Source organism: Camelina sativa, chromosome 7 (assembly GCF_000633955.1).
Source record: "Camelina sativa cultivar DH55 chromosome 7, Cs, whole genome shotgun sequence".
In the NCBI taxonomy this organism is placed as follows: domain Eukaryota; kingdom Viridiplantae; phylum Streptophyta; class Magnoliopsida; order Brassicales; family Brassicaceae; genus Camelina; species Camelina sativa.
The window spans coordinates 33,220,141-33,241,399 of record NC_025691.1 but is presented as its reverse complement, the minus strand read 5'-3'; the positions used below and the strand labels follow the sequence as shown (position 1 = coordinate 33,241,399).

General features: G+C 35.3%; 5 protein-coding genes across 6 annotated transcripts in view; 4 read left to right on the top strand and 1 right to left on the bottom strand.

Annotated features, from left to right (window-relative positions):
• LOC104705223 overlaps nucleotides 1-1,564 on the top strand; it is a 4,047-nt gene extending 2,483 nt beyond the window's left edge. The window contains exon 3 of the mRNA XM_010421191.2: nucleotides 1,529-1,564. Coding sequence (XP_010419493.1) covers nucleotides 1,529-1,564 — 36 coding nt within the window. The remainder of the gene's footprint in view (nucleotides 1-1,528) is intronic.
• Nucleotides 4,352-6,400, top strand: LOC104704014 (transcription factor MYB86-like). Its single transcript, XM_010420128.2, has 3 exons — nucleotides 4,352-4,642; nucleotides 4,747-4,878; nucleotides 5,337-6,400. Exons 1-3 carry the CDS (start codon nucleotides 4,510-4,512, stop codon nucleotides 6,182-6,184), a joined length of 1,113 nt encoding a protein of 370 aa, XP_010418430.1. The 5' UTR covers nucleotides 4,352-4,509; the 3' UTR covers nucleotides 6,185-6,400.
• LOC104704013 (E3 ubiquitin-protein ligase SP1) lies at nucleotides 11,000-13,481 on the bottom strand. The gene is made up of 11 exons (XM_010420127.2): nucleotides 13,132-13,481; nucleotides 13,010-13,062; nucleotides 12,790-12,914; nucleotides 12,605-12,700; nucleotides 12,383-12,520; nucleotides 12,242-12,307; nucleotides 11,958-12,070; nucleotides 11,750-11,860; nucleotides 11,583-11,626; nucleotides 11,405-11,513; nucleotides 11,000-11,327 (listed from the first exon to the last, which is right to left on the bottom strand). The coding sequence occupies exons 1-11, from the start codon at nucleotides 13,203-13,205 to the stop codon at nucleotides 11,225-11,227; spliced, it is 1,032 nt and encodes a 343-aa protein (XP_010418429.1). The 5' UTR covers nucleotides 13,206-13,481; the 3' UTR covers nucleotides 11,000-11,224.
• Nucleotides 14,705-18,305, top strand: LOC104704011 (disease resistance protein RML1B-like). The gene is made up of 4 exons (XM_010420126.2): nucleotides 14,705-15,211; nucleotides 15,387-16,482; nucleotides 16,587-16,874; nucleotides 16,976-18,305. The coding sequence occupies exons 1-4, from the start codon at nucleotides 14,739-14,741 to the stop codon at nucleotides 18,275-18,277; spliced, it is 3,159 nt and encodes a 1,052-aa protein (XP_010418428.1). The 5' UTR covers nucleotides 14,705-14,738; the 3' UTR covers nucleotides 18,278-18,305.
• Nucleotides 19,029-21,259, top strand: part of LOC104704010 (disease resistance protein RML1B-like) — a 5,274-nt gene continuing 3,043 nt past the window's right edge. The window contains exons 1-3 of one of the 2 annotated variants that reach the window (XM_019228167.1): nucleotides 19,029-19,569; nucleotides 19,784-20,867; nucleotides 21,018-21,068. In XM_019228167.1, the coding sequence (XP_019083712.1) occupies nucleotides 19,055-19,569; nucleotides 19,784-20,867; nucleotides 21,018-21,068 (1,650 nt within the window). In that variant the 5' untranslated portion in view covers nucleotides 19,029-19,054. Of the gene's footprint in view, nucleotides 19,570-19,783; nucleotides 20,868-21,017; nucleotides 21,197-21,259 lie in introns of both variants that reach the window. The other variant, XM_010420125.1, reaches the window with a different exon arrangement.

Here is a 21,259-nt window from a genome sequence, read left to right as displayed (position 1 = left end):
TTTTTTTTTTTTTTTTTTTTTTTTTTTTTTTTTTTTTTTTTTTTTTTTTTTTGTTAAATCAATGTATAATGAATGATATCCAAAAACAAAATATGAAAATAAGTTTTTCAAAGGAACCTCGAAAACTCAAGATTGAATCCAAATACATTCCTTTTCTTAAACCATATCTTACGTTTTGCTTCTTTAGAAAGCAAGTTAAAATAAACTTGTCTCCATTTTCAACATTTCAAAAATACCCTACTACATGTAACTTTTTTGTTTTTGTTTTTTTTTTTCTCATGCAGAGCTTATTGGAAAACAAAGATAGCTTTGGGAATTATTACCAAAAAAAGGGGGATGAAAAAGGAACAAATATCTTAATATAATACTATTCGTTTATTTTTGCTAAATTATATAATATTCATTTGAAGGATCAAACTCAGGTGTCATGTGATATCAACCACAAATGGTATATGTTTTGAATGTCTATTATCACCTGGAAGACGAATAGATATGTTGTCAATGTCTCTTTTTCTTATAGCTAGGAAGATATATCTTTTAAGGTTCATTAGGTTTTTAACTAATCAAGAGAGTTTATGCCAAATATGATACTATATATATTCTTAATTTCTTACCAGTACGTATATATTTTATATTGGTAAATATTCATAGTAAATAAAAACAAAGCTAGCATTTATGAAAACAAAGAAAGAAGAAAAATTAAAGGTTCCATACGAAGATTCTGAGAGGGTTACGGTAGTGGATAGACAAAAGTCCTCGTAAAGTTCAAAACACTGCATAATTAACTCCAAAAGCTACCGCCAAAACCACGACGATCACGTTGTTTTTGTTTATATTGCTAATTATTTTAAGTTAGACGACCTATATTTTGTAAATATATTTATTATTAGTGATTCCACGAACTTACATAAAATCAACTTAGGTACGTAATCTCACGAGGTTTATAGCAAAGAAATTAAGTCTTTATTTTGTCCTACTCCACGAAATATCAATTCTAATTAATTTATTTGAGAAATTAAAAAATACATTTAAACGTATCAATTATAATTACAATAAACATATATAATAAACAAATATGAGAAATTTGATCTTAGTATCCTATACGCTACATCAACTTGAGGAGTTCTTTAAAAGGGAGTGTGATCATAAAGGAGAGAACTGAATTATGTATGGTAGAGACATCTTAATCTAATGATTATTAGTATCTCGACCAACCATCCCTTGAAAGGCTTGTTTAGTTAATTAAGACAGTTGCTTCATTAGCATCACTAGTTAATCACCAGAACTATTATTTATGTTGACAAAACATTACCTCGTTTTTAAAATTATATTTGATTAAAACAAACATTGTGGACCCAAACCAACAAGGCCATTCTATTGCTCCTCCTTAAAGGTAAGCCCTTAATGATTTCAACGACAGAAAAAACACTAAAACTATGCTTAAGTTGGATTATATCACTATTAAGTACATTAATTATAATCAGAAACGTTGAGTGCTAATAAATGCTCTTTTACTTCACAAATATAGGCGTTTCTGTTTATCACGTACATTCCGAGAACTTAAGATTAGTTGAATGCAGATGTTTCAAATAGAATGTTTGCAATGTGAAAGGTTTTAATGTTTTTTTTGTTTTTTCAATTTGATTTCTTTTCTCATTTTTTCTCTAAAAAAGACTAGAAGAAAATATAGCCGAGAAAAAGATTGCGATATATTGAAGCAAAAGTCACATTTCTATGTGATCAAATTCACATCGATGTTTGGTAATTGATTTGCTTTAATCCAGCGGTCCCACTTTACATCGATTCATCTACGTACATGGGGCCTTCCCATACATGTGTGTACGGCTACATACATATACACATACATATATCATCTATGTTCTGCGTACAAAAGAAATAGCTATTATAAGATCGTTAAAACATCAATATAAATATTAAACATTTATAGATAAAATTATCAAATTTATACAAAATCATAAATTTCACAAAACCTTCAACATGAAAGGTACATTAATGAACCATAAACTATGCAAAACCTTAAAAACCTAAAGCTTTAATCCAGATTGTAATATGAAACTAGTACATAAGAATAATAACAGATATTTAACTTATACTTTTTGTTTTTATTGTCACCATAATAATAATATTATCTATGTGACAATATTTTCAATATTAGTTGAGTATAAAAACAACAGAATAAACATGTATAGAACGAGCGGAAGTGCGGAACTAGCTAGACGGAAGTAAAGAAATGAAAAAGAAAGAAATAAAGAACAAAAATAATGAAACAATGATTTAGTGAAGAATGGCTAGTGTTGTAAACCTTTTGTAGTGAACTAATATTAGCGAAATTATGTATAGTGACCTGAACGGATTATAAATGAAAATAAAACAAACAAAAAAATGTAATGGAACAGTGATTTAGTGATGTGAGTGTTTTGGACATTTTATTGACCCAAGTTTTAATTAATCAAGTTTATAAACGACGACCATGCATCTTATCTTATGTGTTGGAACATGTTTATGTATGTATTATGTATCGTAATTTGTACGTCCTACGTAAGCATTTGACTATACTTCTCTAGTAAGGATTATTTGAAAACAAATTGATGTCGTTAATTGATATTGTTAAGGACCCTTGTTGTATCACAAGAGATTTGAGCATATGCTTAAATTACGATAAATTAAAAAGATATTTATTTAGCACATATATAGAATAACAAACACAGCACTAGCTAGTATATTAAGTTCCGTAAGCTAAATGTAATGTGATGACGCCTTTTTATTCACATTAAGATTGTGTAAATTAAAAGTCCCCGCAGTCACAAAGAACAAACCTGATGTGACATATTTGTTATACATACATATACTATATAGCACTATGGCATGACATATTTACAAGTTACCAATACAAAAAAATAAATTAAAAGGAGAAAATTTCTAAACAAAGCAATTTCATTATCGGCAAGGTCTTCCGATATGTCTCCTAACTAAATCAAAGCCTTGTAACTGAAACTTGTGATGATTGTTTTTTCGTATATCTTTGAAAAAGCTTCAATATTGGACGTCCACTAATAAAATTATTTTTTCCGATTTGTTATCTTTTAATTTCAAAAATCACTATAATTCGGCTACATGACTTAATCAATTATTTAATGTTGAAAACAAAATTTTATCAACTTCAAATACACTTCTTGTGTGTACTAAATACTAATACGTGTCCATATATAGAATCCAAGAGCCCTCTCTCTCTTTTACTAGAATATGATTGTCGTTGTTGTTAACAGAATTATAATCAATCCATCATAAAGCTCTTTAAAAAAAAAAAAATTAAAACATAGTATATTCTCTATCGTTCACAAAGAATGTCAATAAAAAAAAATGTTTAACAAAAAATGTTAGTCAACATTCCAATGTGTTTTTATGCTAAAATTTTTAATTTATTGCTAAATCCAAAACTCATTTCATTAAATTTAAATTATTAACAATTTATTAAATAGGAATAAACATATATAATTCAATTTTTTCTTTTTTTTGTATGAAATATGTCAAAATAACATTTTTTATGAAATAAATAGAGTATAAATGACACGACATTTTCATCTTTGATCGAACTTTGGAATAAGTTACTTTAGAAAAAAAGATAGGGTTTTAGTTAAAAGATGGAAGGATATCATATAAAGTTTGGCTTCATCTTCCTTTGGTTTGCGGTCATCAAGTACTACCCACAGAAAAGAAAAGTACATTCATTATTGTGTGTTACGATAAATGAACAGCGTTTTAGAATGTGATTATTTTTTGTTTTTGTTAAAGACTATATATATATAGTATATGATAAAATTATAAACCAACGCGATCCTTCACACCCAAATACGTTTTAATGAAATATATAATTTGTGGTACTAAAAAAATTAACATATTCAGATTAATAAAGCTAGAGGGGTAGAAATAGAGGAAAGCAGTGCATAGTACATGATTACTGATGAGCAACAAATTTATATGGCGATTAGTTCTACGTATCAAACTATTTTTCGTCTTATAAATCATTAAGTTTTAAAGAATATAAGAAACAAAGAAAAGAAGAGGAACTTTTCACGGGAGACAGAAGGGTACGTGAAGAGAAAAAACATAGAAAAAAAGTGATAAGGGCTTAACGTAATAATACTACAACCAAAAGCTCTCTACGTACAACGAGTAATAACACATGAAAATAGAAAGTCGATGAGACGTCGTTTTAAGGTTAGATCGATGCAGAAATATCTCAGGCCCTACCCCTGGGTCCTCATCCGACCCGACCTTTGTCTCCTCCCCCTTTTTAAAACTCTCCTTTGCTTCTTCCTCTTCCATAGCCACATGAAACTCTCAAATAAACATAACCCAAGAAAGAAAGAGAGTAAAAACCTAAAGGGTGATATACTTAATATATAAAATTTAATTTAAGCTTAATTATTGTCATCGATTAAGTGGTTCGCTATTAATTAAGTTAATTTGAGGAGCTACTAACTAATAATGGGTCACCACTCATGCTGCAACCAGCAAAAAGTGAAGAGAGGGCTTTGGTCACCGGAAGAAGATGAGAAGCTTATTAGATATATCACAACTCATGGCTATGGATGTTGGAGTGAAATCCCTGAAAAAGCAGGTACTTGATTATGTATATATAGCTTTTTAACAATTCTATTTATGTCTTGCGCTAATTGACTTATAGATTTATTGTAATTATAATGCATGTTTGATAAAATCTAGGGCTTCAACGATGTGGAAAAAGTTGTAGATTGCGATGGATAAACTATCTTCGGCCTGATATTAGGAGAGGAAGGTTCTCTTCTGAAGAAGAGAAATTGATCATAAGCCTTCATGGAGTTGTGGGAAACAGGTTTCCTTTTTTCGCAAAGCTAAATTAGATTTGTATTTGTAGAGATAACTTAATTAATTCAATATAGTGTATTATTATAGAGCATTATTGAAATTCTTTTAAGAATACTGATATACTTACCATTTTTAGTAATAATTTTGTTGTGTTGGAGTTACATACTATATATACTACATTTTATACTTATTATTCAATTTATCATGATATAATATTTATTTAAATTAAATTATTATATGTTTAGTTTAGCCACGGTTCGAAGCAACGACTAGCCTACTGCCGATGACTAAAAGAATCTTTTACGTGTAGTTTCATTAATCTCGTGGTACTTTTGCCTACGTGTAATTCTTTATCAAGTATAGTACGCTTTAAGTTACTTAATCGAACATTCACAGAAATACATACTGTACATATATACATATTTTCTTATTGTTTTTTTTTTTTTTTTTTTTTTTTTTTTTTTTTNGGGCGCATATAGCTAGCCATCTACCCGGAAGAACGGATAACGAGATCAAAAACTATTGGAATTCATGGATCAAGAAAAAGATACGGAAACCGCATCACCATTACAATCGTCATCAACCGTCAGTAACTACAGTGACATTGAACTTGGAAGATACACCTATGGCCACTACCGTCACCTCTAGCACCAATCCATCCACTGTTGATAACCTACAATTTGATGGTTTCACAGAATCTCCGAACCAGTCAAATTTCGCCAATGATCAAGAAACTAATATAAAGATTCAAGAAGCCCTTCTCTGCCATAAACCTCCCCTCTTTATGGTAGACACAACACTTCCTATCCTAGAAGGAATGTTCTCTCAAAACATCATCACAAACAAGAACAACAATCATGACACGCAAAGAGGAGGAAGAGGAAACCTTTGCGAACAAGCATTTCTAACAACTAACACAGAAGAATGGGATATGAACCTTCCTCAACAAGAACAGCGAGAACCGTTTCAAGTTCCTACAATGGCGTCCCATTTGTTCAATAACTCTACCTGCTCGAATATTGAGACAACTATAAGTTATAATCTCCCGGCGCTAATAGAGGAAAATATGGATAACATTGTCCCAATGGAAAATAGCAATGCGCAAGATGGATATATGTCATCAACTTTCGAATGTTTAAAGAGGCAAGACCTAAGCTATGATCAATGGGTAGATTCACAACAATGCTCTAATATTTTCTTCTGGGACAACCTTAACATAAACGTGGAAGGCTCATCATCTATTGTTGGAAACCAAGATCCATCAATGACCTTGGGATCATCTGCCTTATCTTCATCTTTTCCATCTTCATTTTAAATTATTGTTTATGGCATCACATAAATTCACGCTAATTTGTGTATAAGTTTGTTCTTTAGGTTTTTTTTTTTTGTTTTTCTTTTTCTTATTTTCGTAGAGTGTTTCTGATTTTTTTTCCTTTACTTTAATATGATCTTGTAATAATGAGTGTTCTAAATTGTTACGAGGACATGGTGTGAATGTACGTACGTATGTATATTACTATTTGTTCACTCATGGTTTTATCCTTAACTTGATGTAATAATTAAGGAGAAAAAACAAGCATTGATTCCATGTTGCAAAGACATACTTTCCATGCATTCACCACGTTCGTTGACAATGTCGTTTGATTACATAAGTCATTCGGGACAAAGTACAACTATGGATTCATTATGGAGTGAAAATCAAGCTTGTCTATCATTATATTCAAGGTAGTGTTTATGTTCTTCCATCAAGGACTAATAATGTGTAATAGGCCGAGAAGGACATGCCGACTGGTTTAAATTTGTAGATTTGGAAGTCACGAATCTAGAAAGGACTAGGTGTTGTTTTGGTGGATTTTGCACAAGTTACTAATAGCAAACACTTGTGCATCATTGGAGACACTAGTATCTTTCCCAACTGACTCTCAAATTCAGGATCTTTATTTTCCCAACTGCTTCAAATTAGGTCAAGAAGCACAAAAAGTCATCACTCAGCAATCAATGTCAGCATGCCTACTCGGAAGAACAATACCTGCGGAGTTCGATCACCGAGCTATAGGAAGTTCCTTGACCCTCCGACCAGGTTTCTGCGGATTTAGGATTTGCGTCGTGGTTTCCCCTAAATCAGAGGAGATGGAAGAACCTATTACTCATTACTCAATGTCTCGCATATGCATAAACGGTTGCCCCACCGACCAATACATACTTACGGGTCTCCGTGAAATCCAAGGGGAACATCTTTGTATCACTCACATTGTATTGTCTGACGATGATCAATGGTTTGAACCAGAGAAAGAGATATTGCTGGAAATCATCACCGCACACCAAGAAGTCGAGATTATTGAATGTGGTGTCCAGATCTTGACGGATGAAACCGAAACTGACAAAACAATAAGAAGCTTTGAATCTATATCTGAACAAGTGTCTATAGACGACGATGAAGATATCTCTGATGGGAGCAATGAGTTTTGATGAACACAAAGTAATACTTCCCAAGGCATGACAAGGTATCATTCTGATTTGATATATTTTGATTTTTTTTTTCACATGTTAGTTTATATTTAGCTTTCTACATATACACTTAGACGTGAGTATGTGATTTTCTTGTATTCAACTCTCTGTTTACCACTTTGTATGGACTTGAAAAAGTAATCGAAGAAAGATGATGAAGAAGGAAGTGAATGCTCGGCGAACCGAACGGTTAACCGATCCTATTAGGAGGTTAGAGTTGAACCGAACGGTTTAACCGATCCTAAATTAAAACTTCCCAAGGCATGACAAGGTATCACTCCCTCCATTCTGATTTGTATATTTTGATTTTTATTTCACATGTTAGTTTATATTTAGCTTTCTACAGAGACATGAGTATGTGATTTTGTTGTATTCAACTCTCTGTTTACCGAACGGTTAACCGATTCTAAATTAGACTCTTTCTGATCGGTTTAATCAATTAAAAAACCGGACCGATTTGTCCAAATTTCAATTCGGTTTGGTTTGGTTCAGAATCCCAGGCCTACTTGTTATAATAATGCTGCTACTAACCAAAAAATATGGGATAACACTAATTAACTCTACGTCTTAAACGTCATACCAAAAAGAAAACTCTACTTCATAAACGCGAAAGGTTATTTGGATATTTGAAAGCTAATGTTTTTTATATACACGTTGGATAAGCTATTTTTTTATTATTATTTATAATTTTAAATTAAGTAAAGTTAGATATTAAACTTTAGATAAGCTAAACCGACGACCGAATTATATATCGAACCGGGTCGGAGTATCTATATGATCCCGGTTTAAGATATATTTTATTGAAAAGGCGAAGAGTCAACACTGAAATACGCGTTTGCAATTTCTTCTCCAAATATGGATTTTGAGCAAATTAAATAATTTTTTAGCAATACAAAATAATTATCTGAGTCTTTGTTGATTAATATAATTTGAGTTTGATTTTCTTGAATTGTGGTTCTAAACCATATATTCAAATCTTCAAAAATATATTTACTTTTCTTTTTTTCGATTTTATTTCTATATTTATGAAACTCAAATTTTGCTAGAATGTATATTCTAAAATATTGTAGGACTTATATTCTATTTGTTTTAGAACATATAGTAAACTGTAGAATATATTCTGAATTTTGTAGAACATAGAGTAAATGTAGAGTATCTATTCTGAATTTTATAGAAAATATTTTGAATTCTGAAATTTTTAGAACATATTTCAATTCTAAAATTATAGAACATGTACTTATTGTAGAATGCATCATCTAAATTTTTTTGAACATGTACAAATGGTAGAATACATAATCTAAACTTTTTAGAACTTATAAAAAAGCTAAAAAACGTATTATAAACTATAAACTTTTCAGAACAAAAATCATCACATGACCGGCATTAGTTGCTAAGGCATGCATCACATCAGCCAAAGCAGACCAGAATTTTGAATGACTAACAATAAAGTGGCTTCGTGAAGAAAACTCATTCAAATGAGTCTGCGCTACCGACCTTCTCAGCGAAGGTTCCTCCCAAATTGACTCAAGCTGTTCAGTGTTGCATACTTTTTAACTATATAAAAATCTATTTTTTTCCAACAAAATCACAAAATCTCTTCTCCAAATATTATTCATTCATAGTTGTTTATTAACACGATTTTCATATTGATGATTTTTGTGAACCAATTATCGAAGAGCCAGCATAACCAAGGGGCAAAAAGCTTACAAATTTCAATAGCTTATTGTTAAAACGGCTTTTCCAATGCCTAAGCTCAAGAATATCAGCCAATTAAGGACAGAATACAAGTGTATGTGATTTCTTTTTCTCCCGTATCTTGCAGTTATTAACTTCCAGATGCCTTCTTCTAGTTACATATAAAATTAAGTCACATCAAGTATATGGTCGGGAACTTACTTGATATATACATATATATGTGTACAAAGTGAATCACATTACTAAATTCTTGTAACAAAAACTATATTCCATTTTATAGAATAGTTTATGGATTCTTTGGTCGATCACCAAATTATTTGACATGTTTAGCCAAATTTGAACACAGAAAAGTTTGCGTATATGATTAGGTGCCATCCGCTAGGTCTCGTCTAACAGGTTTTAGAACATATATTGGTGTGATTTAATCAAATTATAAATCATATCATCTCTACACTCAAAACTACATTACATTATGGTCTTCCGAATGATATAATACATCAATGAGCAATGGTTGGATATCATTAAAAGTATGCGTTATCTTCAATTTCTCAACGTCTACATGACAAAATTTGATAGTAGTGATAGAGTGCATCTACCCGAGTACATGGATCTTCCACCTCGTCTAAGGTTATTACACTAGGACGTATACCCTAGAAAGCTTATTCCTCGTACATTTTGTTCGGAATATCTTGTGAAACTCAACTTGCGGTATAACCAACTTGAGAAGTTTGGGGAAGGAGCCCAGGTTGGTTTTTATATTAGCTTAGTATAAATATTTGACGTATATGTACTTTCTCATCATGTATTGATGTTCTTCCTCTATTGTGTCGTTATATATTCAGCCCCTTACAAATCTCAAGAAGATGGATTTGTTAGGATCCTTGAACCTCAAGAAACTCCCGATCTTTCAAATGCTACAAATCTCGAGAGTTTGATTCTGACTGCTTGCAAGAGTTTGGTGGAGATTTCTTCCTCTATTGGAAATCTTCATAAACTAGAGTTGTTAGACATGGGATTCTGTACAAAGCTACACGTTGTTCCGATACACTTGGATTTGGCATCTCTTGAATCGGTCTACATGGTGGGGTGCTCACAATTGAGAAAGTTTCCAAATATTTCCAAGAACATCACATCACTCCATATCGCAGACACGATGTTGGAAGAATTGCCTGAATCAGTTTGGCATTGGTCTCGCCTTCAGAGGCTCGGTATAATTGGTAGTGTCACTACATTTCGATTTGCAGGAAAACATTTTCTAGAACGAAGTGGAGCAGATATTGAGAAATTTCCAGATTGGATCAAAGATCTTCATGGATTAAAAGAGCTTTACGTAGGTGGCTGTCCAAAACTTGCATCACTGCCAGAGCTTCCTGGCTCGCTCAGAACACTAATAGCAGAAACTTGTGAATCACTAGAGACCATATCTTTCCCTATTGACTCTCCACTTGAGTTGGTCTATCTTCCTAATTGCTTCAAATTGGGCCAAGAAGCACAATGAGCAATTATCAAGCAATCAGGTAGTGCAAAGGCATGTCTACCCGGAAGGAACATACCTGCCGAGTTCAATCACCCAGCAATAAGAAATTCCTTGACCATCCGTTCAAATTTCTACGGATTTAGGATTTGTGTTGTGGTTTCCCCCAAACAGCAAATGGAAGAAGCTTACTCTGTATTATTCTGTCGCATACACTTAAATGGTTTCCCTGTTGACGAAAACATAGTACATGATCTCCCCTATCTGCAAACGGAACATCTATTTATCTTTCAGTCTGAATTGTTTGGCAAAGATGGATGGCTTGAACAGGACAACGAGATATTGTTCGAATTCAGCACCACACCCCAAGACATCAAACATTATTGAATGTGGTGTCCAGATCTTGACTTACAAACCAACCGAAGCAGAAGCAGCTAGGTAAAGCTATGAATCTAAGTAGAATTTTTTTTTTCTTTTATTTTGTGTGGAGCAAATTGCTCGAGTACAATCATGTATTGTACTGTAAATCGAGCACATTAAGTTTACATATAACTCGAATGTTTTGTTCTCGAAATCAAACAAAAGAGGATAACGAACACTAAACTGACGTTGTGATCTTGCGGTATTTACAGACAAGACTCTTTGAGTAGAGAATGCTTTTGAGGCCTGAGTTGTTCTTCAGTGACGGTAAGTCTTAACCACCTGATCTATTCGTCTCCGGCATAGTGGACAGCTAGTCAAGTGGGAGGAGCATGCGGTGCAGCAGCACATATGACCACACCTGCGAGTACCAACCACAAGCGTTTAAGTAAGTTGCAAATGTACCAGAATCAGTCAAAAAGGCAGAAGAACGCTTACGGGACAAACACAGCATTGTACTCCTGCTCTAGGCAGATCACACAGAGATCAGGAACAGCGTCTTCTTTCTTGGTAGAATCTAATTCACTCTCACGTGCCCCGTTTGAACCTGGTGAGAGAGTTTTGTAGTCAGAGCCAGTGCAACTTATATATCGAAAAAAGATTCACCAATGGATACCTTCACTCTCTAGCTCAGCTCTCTTAGCTGCTGCATCAAGCACTCTGCAACAACAGCTGACTGCTTAGTTTTGTGTGAACATCATTTTGAAGGAAACAAGACCACTCTAATACTCATACTTGAGAGTAAAACTATTTACTTTCTAGACAGACAAATCTGTGACATACCTTTTTTGTAACTGTCTCCGCCGTCTTCTCTCTAGAACAGAATCAATGACATGCTTTGTAATTAGGAACACACCAAAAACAGTAAACCCCATGGAGGCATATTTGTACCACCTGTAAATTATACTCTTATCAATCAGTTTTGGCTCATCACCGTTTTGTTACAAAGAGTATAGGCAAAAAAACACCAAGAGAGAAGAGAGACACAGACCTCGACCACTTTCCCAAATTAGAAATGAGCTGATCGAGTGATTTAGGAGAGACATAGAAAGGTCCTTTGTCAGGTTTTTTAATCCTGAATTCTCCAATATCGTCCTTCACAGCCTGTCATACATGGTAGCCACATGAATTAGATTTGAACTCATCGGTATGCCTCTATACAAAGATCGATCCAGCTTCCTACAACTATTGCTATGTATCATTGTATCTCTAGATTCTCTACCAACAATTACAACTTTAAGTAAAAGAGATAATCGAAAACACTATACGACATACCTCACCAACAACTGTTAGAGATATTCCAGTTGGAAGAACACGCTCAATGCGCTTAACTCCAAGCATCTGAAACAAAACAACGGCCGCTTAAGCAAATGGAGAGGCCAGCAATTAAAGAACCACAAGAAGAAAAGCAAAAACCTTAAGGCCTTGGAGATAATCAAGTGTTCCTCGTACAAGTGAGCGTCCTGACTCTTCAAATACTTCACTACCAACAGTCAAGGCAAACCCTGTCGCACCACGAGCTCCCATTACATGGACACGACTTGTCCCATCGTCCTATAGCAAACGAATTTAGAAATGCTATTAAGAAACATTCAATCATAACTCTTTGAAACACAATGCTACTTATATTTGGCTTACCAAAAACCAGGGAACCTCTTTGCTCATTGAAAGCATCAATGCACTATCTTGTACCCAAGAACCCGTCTCATTATGTTTCAGAAAATGTTGTTCCGCCTAAAAAAATCATGCAATTACTAGAGTTTCACATACAACCTAATCGATGGAAACACAAAGAACAACAAAGTTCCATGTCTACAACATACCGTTTCCTCAACAATAACACCGCGTATGCCACTATGCTCACATTTGATAGGCGTCTCAGAGCCAACTCTTCCTGATACCGCAACAATGAAAGGCAGAATCTTGCTATCTAAATCTAGCAATTGAGCTATACAAAACACAGAGCAATCCGTAAACATCATCAACAATCATTCTGAGACTGATACAGTAGATGAAGCAATCAAGGGAGAAGAAGAAGATTACCTAACTCCTTGAGTTGATTAACCCTAGTGACAGTTTTGAGCACTTCAGCATCCCTGCGCTCCAAAAGATAAGAAAGGGATTTGATTGATACTCTACACTATGGGAAGATGATAATCACAAACCTGCCACTGCTCCGGCCGAGAAGATAAAGAGCGGCGGCGCTGAAGCAGCAAGTAACTCCACCCCAAGGAATCATCAGACTCTGAAGTACAAATACCTTTGAAGTGATTGATGAGAGGTAGTGTACGAATCTGGATTAGAACACTGAGCGTTGGAAGAAGATCATGAGAAAATTTTCCTAATCGAGGAATCGTTTGACTAAATTGAAATCTAGAAATCGTGAAAGAAATCGAATTTTGTATTTTTAAAGAGGGTACAAGAAAGATTCAGACTTTCAGAGTGTCGGAATTGAATGATTCTTTGCTTCGATCTCTCCTATATTCTCAGGCTGCTTTGTTTTGGGGAAGAAGACGACATAAGGCTGAAGCAAGCAACGAAGCTGATGACGTGGCCACTTCCCAATCCAATGGGCCTAATTGTTTTTGTTTTCACTCTTTTTAATGTTTAAGCCCAATTATGCTAAACCCTAATTGCTTTTTTTTTAATGTTTAAGCCCAATTAAGACTAGAGAAACCTTTGAAACATAAACATAAACTAGAGAAAGCAAGTACAAATTTGGGTACATGATTAGATAAGGTCAGCATCAACAACCAGAGCAAGACCAAAAAAGGAGCCAGCAAAAGCACTCTGATAGTCTGATGTAACCAGGAAATCTCACAAAGTGATATATTTACTATTTAGGACACAAGAGCTATGCGATTCTCAGTCCAACGTTACTGAAGTGTGGAAACTTTGGTGTGTTTTGTTTTGGTTTAACGTTCCAACTTTGAACGTGAAACGCGCTAATCTTTCAAATGTGAGAAAGGCACTAGGAGTCTAGGAAACTTCCTATAAATTTTCGAAAGTCTTGACTCTAACATCTTTTAACAAATAAAGTCTCTTGTTGTACATGTACTCTAATATATACAAGATTAATCTTCCTGACTGATGTGTGACTTTCAAATAAAATGAAAAAGGGAGCGCAATTGGAAACGTCCTATGAGTTTCGATAGTCTTTGCGACTCTTAAATCCTTTAACAAATAAAAAAAAAGTCTTTGTTCTAATATATACAATGCAAAAATTCTGCAACTATATATGAAACGGGATTACGTACAATTTGATTTTTATATATTTTTTAACCTTCTTATTCAATCTTGCATGGATTCATCTGTTTGACTCATTCGTAACAACTTTATAAAAAAAAAAAGAGAAAAAAAAGAATCTTATGTATTATTTATTTTGGTTAATTCACTTAATTGAGAAGTTTTGTGTCCAAGTCTTTATCAGAAGACCGCAATAGCCCCTCGCAAGCGACATTTTTCAAACTAGACCATTTAGGAAGTCTATAGCAAATATCGTTGCAATTTTCAGTAAATTGCCAAAAAAAACTTGAAAATAAAAACAAAGATACCTTTTGAGAGCCAACCTGATATGATATGTATGTAGCTTAACAGAAACACATTAACATAATAATTATTCACTCATTTGAAATTTCGTTGAAAAAGCTAAGAAACTTCCATCTCGCTCAATAACTCAACAACACCCGCTTGCAATTTTTCTAGTCCATAAATTCAACACACATTCATTTACGACATTAAACCTCTAATACGCACATTTATCCTCACTCCCATGGCTTCTTCTTCTTCTTCTTTGTATCGCACATGGCAATACCGCGTCTTCACGAGCTTCCATGGGCCAGACGTCCGTAAGACATTTCTGAGTCACTTACGCAAACAGTTTAACTGCAATGGGATTACCATGTTCGATGACCAAGGGATCGAGAGAAGCCAAACCATCGCCAATGCTCTTACACGAGCGATTAAGGAATCGAGGATCTCGATCGTGGTGCTCTCGAAGAACTATGCTTCCTCGGGCTGGTGCTTAAACGAATTGGTAGAGATTTTGGAGTGCAAAGAAGATATGGGACAGATCGTGATGACGGTCTTCTATGGAGTAGATCCATCTGATGTACGGAAACAGACGGGAGATTTTGGGATGGCTTTCAATGAAACTTGTACTCGTAAAACAGAGCAGGATAGGCAAAGATGGAGCCAAGCTTTGAACGATGTTGGAAACATAGCTGGAGAACACTTGCAAAACTGGTTTGTGGTTTATTATATTAAATTACAGTTTTCTTGGTCATGTCCTAAGTGGTAACACAAACCCCTGGACACAAACTAACAGATATATTAATTTTGTTATATCTAATTTTTGTTTCCTCATCATGACTATTCTTTTGATAGATAAGTGTTTTCTTTTCTTTATTTATTTTGTTAGGGACAATGAAGCAATAATGATCGAGAAGATTGCAAGAGATGTTTTAGATAAACTAAATGCTACACCCTCTAGGGATTTTGATGGCATGGTGGGACTTGAGGCACATTTGAGAGAAATGGAGTCTTTGCTAGATTTAGATAATGATGAAGTCAAGATGGTTGCAATCTCTGGTCCTGCAGGGATTGGTAAGACAACCTTAGCTAGAGCTTTACATGATCAACTCTCGAATAAGTTTCAACTTAACTGTTTTGTGGACAACCTTAGGGTAAGTTGTCATAGCGGTTTTGATGAGTATGGTTTGAAGCTACGTTTACAAGAACAATTTCTTTCAAAGGTCTTGAACCAAAGTGGTATGAAGATACGCCATTTAGGTGCAATAAAAGAAAACCTAAGCGACCAGAAAGTGCTCATTATTCTTGATGATGTGAACAATCTAAAGCAATTGGAGGGTTTGGCTAATGAAACTACATGGTTTGGTCCTGGAAGTAGGATTGTAGTGACCACAGATAATCGAGAGCTTCTGCAGCAACATGGTATCAATAATACATACCATGTGGGTTTCCCATCTAGACAAGAAGCTCTTCTGATCTTATGCAGGTATGCTTTTCGACTAACCTCTCCACACCATGGTTTCAAGGTGCTCGCCGAAAGAATATCAGAGCTTTGTGGTAAGCTTCCATTGGCTCTACGTGTGGTGGGTTTATCTTTACGTGGGAAGAAGGAGGAAGAATGGGAAGATGTAGTAAGCAGGTTAGAAACTATTCTTGATCGCGATATCGAGGATGTATTACGAGTCGGTTATGAAGGTTTAGATGAGAATGAGCAAACATTATTTCTCCACATAGCAGTCTTCTTCAACAATGAAGATGGTGATATCATGAAAGCCATGTTCGATGACAATAACTTGGATGTCAAACGCGGTTTGAAGATCCTAGTCAATAGATCTCTCATAAACATATGTAGTCTCACTGGGAAGATAGTGATGCACAAATTACTACAGCAAGTGGCTAGACAAGCCATTCGTAAACAAGAGCCTTGGAAACGTCAAATCTTAATGGATCCTCATGAGATTTGTGATGTCCTCGAGAATGAAACGGTAAATTACATCTCCTTGTTAAGTATACTTTAAAGAAGTAATTTGGTGGAGATAAAACAAATCCTACATATTGTGCTAACTTCTTCTTTTGAATATTGGTTTAGGGTACGAGAGCTGTGTCTGGAATATTATTTGATAGATATAATATCGATGAAGTATCTATCAGCGAGAACGCTCTTAAAAGAATGCCAAATCTTCAATTCCTGAGAGTTTACCAAAGAAGAGATAATAAAATGCATATACCAGAGAAGATGGAATTCCCACGTCGTCTAAGGCTATTACATTGGGAGTCATACCCAAGAAAGAGTCTTCCTCCTACATTTCATCCTGAATATCTTGTCGAACTCAAGATGCGGGAAAGCCAGTTCGAATACCTTTGGCAAGGAACACAGGTTGGTGTTTAGAACCATAAAGATATGAATATACACATTTTCTCTTCAAGCTAAACTGATGTTTTAATACTCTCTGTTGTTCTGTGGTTTTATACATCCAGCCGCTAAGAAATCTCAAGAAGATGGATTTATTAGGGTCCAAGAATTTGAAAGAACTCCCTGATCTTTCAAATGCTACAAACCTGGAGATATTGGAACTCGCCAAATGCATAAACCTACAGATAATTCCAACACACATGAACCTAGTATCCCTTGTACGCGTCTCTATGGTCGGATGCTTCAGATTGATAGATATTCCAGTTATGTCAACAAACATCGAAGAACTATATATCACCGAAACAGCCGTTGAAAATGAGCCTCGAACAATTAGGCTTTGCTCTCGTCTTAAGGTTCTCAATCTAAGCCGCAGTATAAAGCTCAACGCAATAACACATCTCCCCAAGAGTGTCACATACCTAGACGTAAGCTACTCTGGTATTGAAAAGATTCCAGAATGCATCAAAGCTCTTCATCGGCTACAATTCTTAAAGCTATCAAGCTGCAAAAGACTCACATCATTGCCAGAGCTCCCCTGTTCGCTTCAATTTCTATTTGCAGATGATTGTGAATCACTGGTGACTGTATTTTCCCCTTTGAACATTACTCCTTACGCGTGTCGCCTCGATTTCACCAACTGCTTCAAATTGGACCAACAACAAGCAAGAAGAGCAATCATCCAACAATCTTTTTCTCCAGGAGGAGGAGTCACGCTCCTGCCAGGAAGACAAGTGCCTGAAGAGTTCGATCACCGTGCCAAAGGAAATAGCTTGACGGTTCGCTCCAATGGTAACGATCCTCTCTCCAGATTTAATGTCTGCGTCGTGATTTGCCCTACTCGCCAAGAACATGGTCTTGGTGGTGGTCACTCTCACCAGCTATTGTGTCGTCACGTAGCTAAAGGCGACTTATACCCCACAGAGATCTCCATCTTCGTAGGCGATGTCCCCAAATTTCGAAGGGAGCATTTGTTTATATTTACTATTCACCATCGCTCGACATGTATCGATTCCTCTGATGTGAACAGGGAGATAGTGTTTGAATTCAGCAGCGAATTACAAGAATTGGATATTATTGAATGTGGTGCTCAGATCTTGACGGACAAGTGGGACTATGAATTTGGAATGTACCAGGACGACGACGTTGAGTTTGAATCTAGCGAAGCCTCTGAAGACGACATTGGGTATGAATCCAGCGGAGTCTCTGAAGACGACACCGAACAGGATGATTCCGTAGAAGACGAGTATCTTCGCACAGATTGTTGGAGTTGGCTCTTCCTCTGCTTCGACCTCTCCCAATTTGTGAAAAATGTCGGAAGCTTGATTTCAGGAAGAAGACGCTCAAATCCGGACACCATGTACAATTGAAGCAATTACAAGAAGAGTGTTGTGTTAGAGATTTTGGATCATCATCACCTTGCTTTGCTTCGATAATTGTGAGGATTATTAACGGAAGATGATGATGACGTGGCCTTCGGCTTTAATCCAATGCGTTGTGGAGTCCTTCTATGTAACAAAATGGGCTGATGTTGGGCCTATCATTGGAACAGTGTAATCCATCTCGTTTATGTTCTTTTTTCTTTTTCCCGAGCAACTTTTTTTTTTTTTTTTTTTTTTTTTGTAAATCAAAAGCTCCATCTCTTACAAACTTTTTTTTACAAATTGTTCAAAGCTCAACTCTTGGTGAGAATGTACACAGTGGGTTATATTTTAATCAATAAATACTTAGACAACTTATTTACTAATTAATATTCATACACTTTTGAACTCTTAACTATTAAAAATAACTATAGTCTATAGCTAGTGTCACTAAACTATAGTTTCTCTCTTTCAGAGTATCTGCGTGATCCGGTTTAACAACAACAAGTGCTCGACTAATAATTCACGTTTTAACAGACTTCGTTTACTTTTTCATAGGAACGAAAAGGCAAAGAGACTTCTGATCATTTATCAAAAAAGAGACTTCTGATCTCTCTCTCTCTCTAGTCAACAGTTAATGGAGGCCCATTTTCTCCTTCGAATATGGCATAAATGGTACATCCTAACACAGCTGTGATATTATTAATCATTCTTTTAGTTTTCACTGTTTTTATTTGATTCTTGTATATAGCTTTCCGTAAAAAGTCGTTTAACGTAAAATATCATATGTTTGTTCGTCTTCATCAACTTCTCTTTCTTCTGCCCATGGCTTCTCCTTCTTCTTCATTTCCGCCTCGCAACTGGAGCTACAACGTCTTCCCGAGCTTCCACGGGCCTGACGTCCGTAAAACCTTTCTCAGTAACATGCGAGAACAGTTTACACGAAATGGAATCACTATGTTCGATGATCAAGAGATTGAGAGAAGCGCAACAATTGCTCCTTCACTCACAGAAGCTATAAGAGAGTCGAGGATCTCTATCGTCATTCTCTCTAAGAATTACGCTTCGTCAGGCTGGTGTTTGGATGAATTGGTGGAGATATTGGAGTGCAAAAAAGCTATGGGACAGACAGTGATGACCATCTTCTACGGAGTGGAGCCGTCCAATGTACGTAAACAGACCGGGGAATTTGGGATCGCTTTCAATGAAACTTGTGCACGTAAGAGGGACGAAGCTAGGCAAAAATGGAGCAAAGCTTTGACTGATGTGAGCAATATTGCTGGAGAAGACTTCCAAAAATGGTTGGTCTTAATTAATCTGAGTTTTTTTTTTGTTTCTTAGGTTCTATAAGTGGTAATTACCGGAGAAAAAAATAACAGTTAGTAGTGTGATAAAGAAAATGTTTTTGTTGAATGAATATAAGAAATGCATGTCATAAATTATTAGGAACAGAGGATTGTTACTTATGTGACTATTTGATGGGAACCGTGCAATTCTTTTCTACTATTTTGCTAGGGACAACGAAGCAAACATGATCAAGAAAATTGCAAGAGATGTTTCAGATAAACTAAATGCTACACCATCAAGGGATTTTGATGGCATGGTGGGACTTGAAACTCATTTGAGAATATTGAAGTCTTTACTAGATTTAGATTATGACGATGGAGTTAAAATGGTAGCAATCACTGGTCCTTTAGGAATTGGTAAGACTACCATTGCCAAAGCTTTACATGTTCGACTCTCTAATAGGTTTCAACTTAGTTGTTTTATGGATAACCTGAGGGGAAGCTATGTCAGTGGTCAAGAGAAGTTGCGTTTACAAGAGCAATTCCTTTCAAAGGTTTTGAACCAGGATGGTCTTAGGGTATGTCATTCAGGTGTGATAGAAGAAAGGCTATGCAAGCAGAGAGTGCTCATCATTCTCGATGATGTGAACAACATAAAGCAATTAGAGGCGTTGGCAAATGAAACTACATGGTTTGGTCCTGGGAGTAGGATTGTAGTTACCACAGAAAACAAAGATCTTTTACAGCAGCATGGTATCGATAATACGTACCATGTGGGGTTTCCATCTGATGAAGAAGCTCTCAAGATCTTATGTAGATATGCTTTTAGAAAAATCCCTATGTACCATGGTTTTGGACAGCTTGCTAAAAGAGTAACAAAACTTTGTGGTAATCTTCCGTTGGCTCTTAGTGTGGTGGGTTCATCTTTACGTGGAAAGAATGAGAAGGAGTGGCAACAAGTAATACACAGGCTAGAAACTACTCTTCATCAAGACATTGAGGAAGTACTAAAAGTCGGTTATGAGAGTTTAGATGAGAGTGAGCAAACTTTATTTCTCCACATTGCAGTCTTCTTCAACTATAAAGATGGTGATCTTGTGGAAACTATGTTCACTGACAATGACTTGGATGTCAAACACGGGTTGAAAATCCTTGTAAACAGATCTCTCATAGAGATATCTACGTACGGGGAGATAATGATGCATAGGTTACTACAACAAGTGGGTAAGAAAGCCATTCATAAACAAGAGCCTTGGAAACGCAAGATCTTAATAGATGCTCCAGAGATTTGTGATGTCCTCGAATATGCGACAGTAATTAAGTTCTTTCTCTTGTATTTGTTATATTATCTGTTTCTTATATATTTATCATTTAAACTGAAGGCATTTGGTGAATATATATATAAGCTAATCCTACCTATTGTTCTAACAATTTCCTATTATTTGGTATACATATTGGTTTAGGGTACCAGAGCTATGTCCGGCATATCATTTGATATATCTGGTATCAAGGAAGTATCTATAAACAAGAAGGCTTTTAAAAGAATGCCTAATCTTCGATTCCTCAGAGTCTACAAAAGTAGAAATGATGGCAATGATAGAGTGCATATACCTGAGGAGATGGAGTTACCGCACTGTCTAAGGTTACTAGATTGGGAGGAGTACCCAAGCAAGAGTCTTCATCCTACATTTCATCCTGAATATCT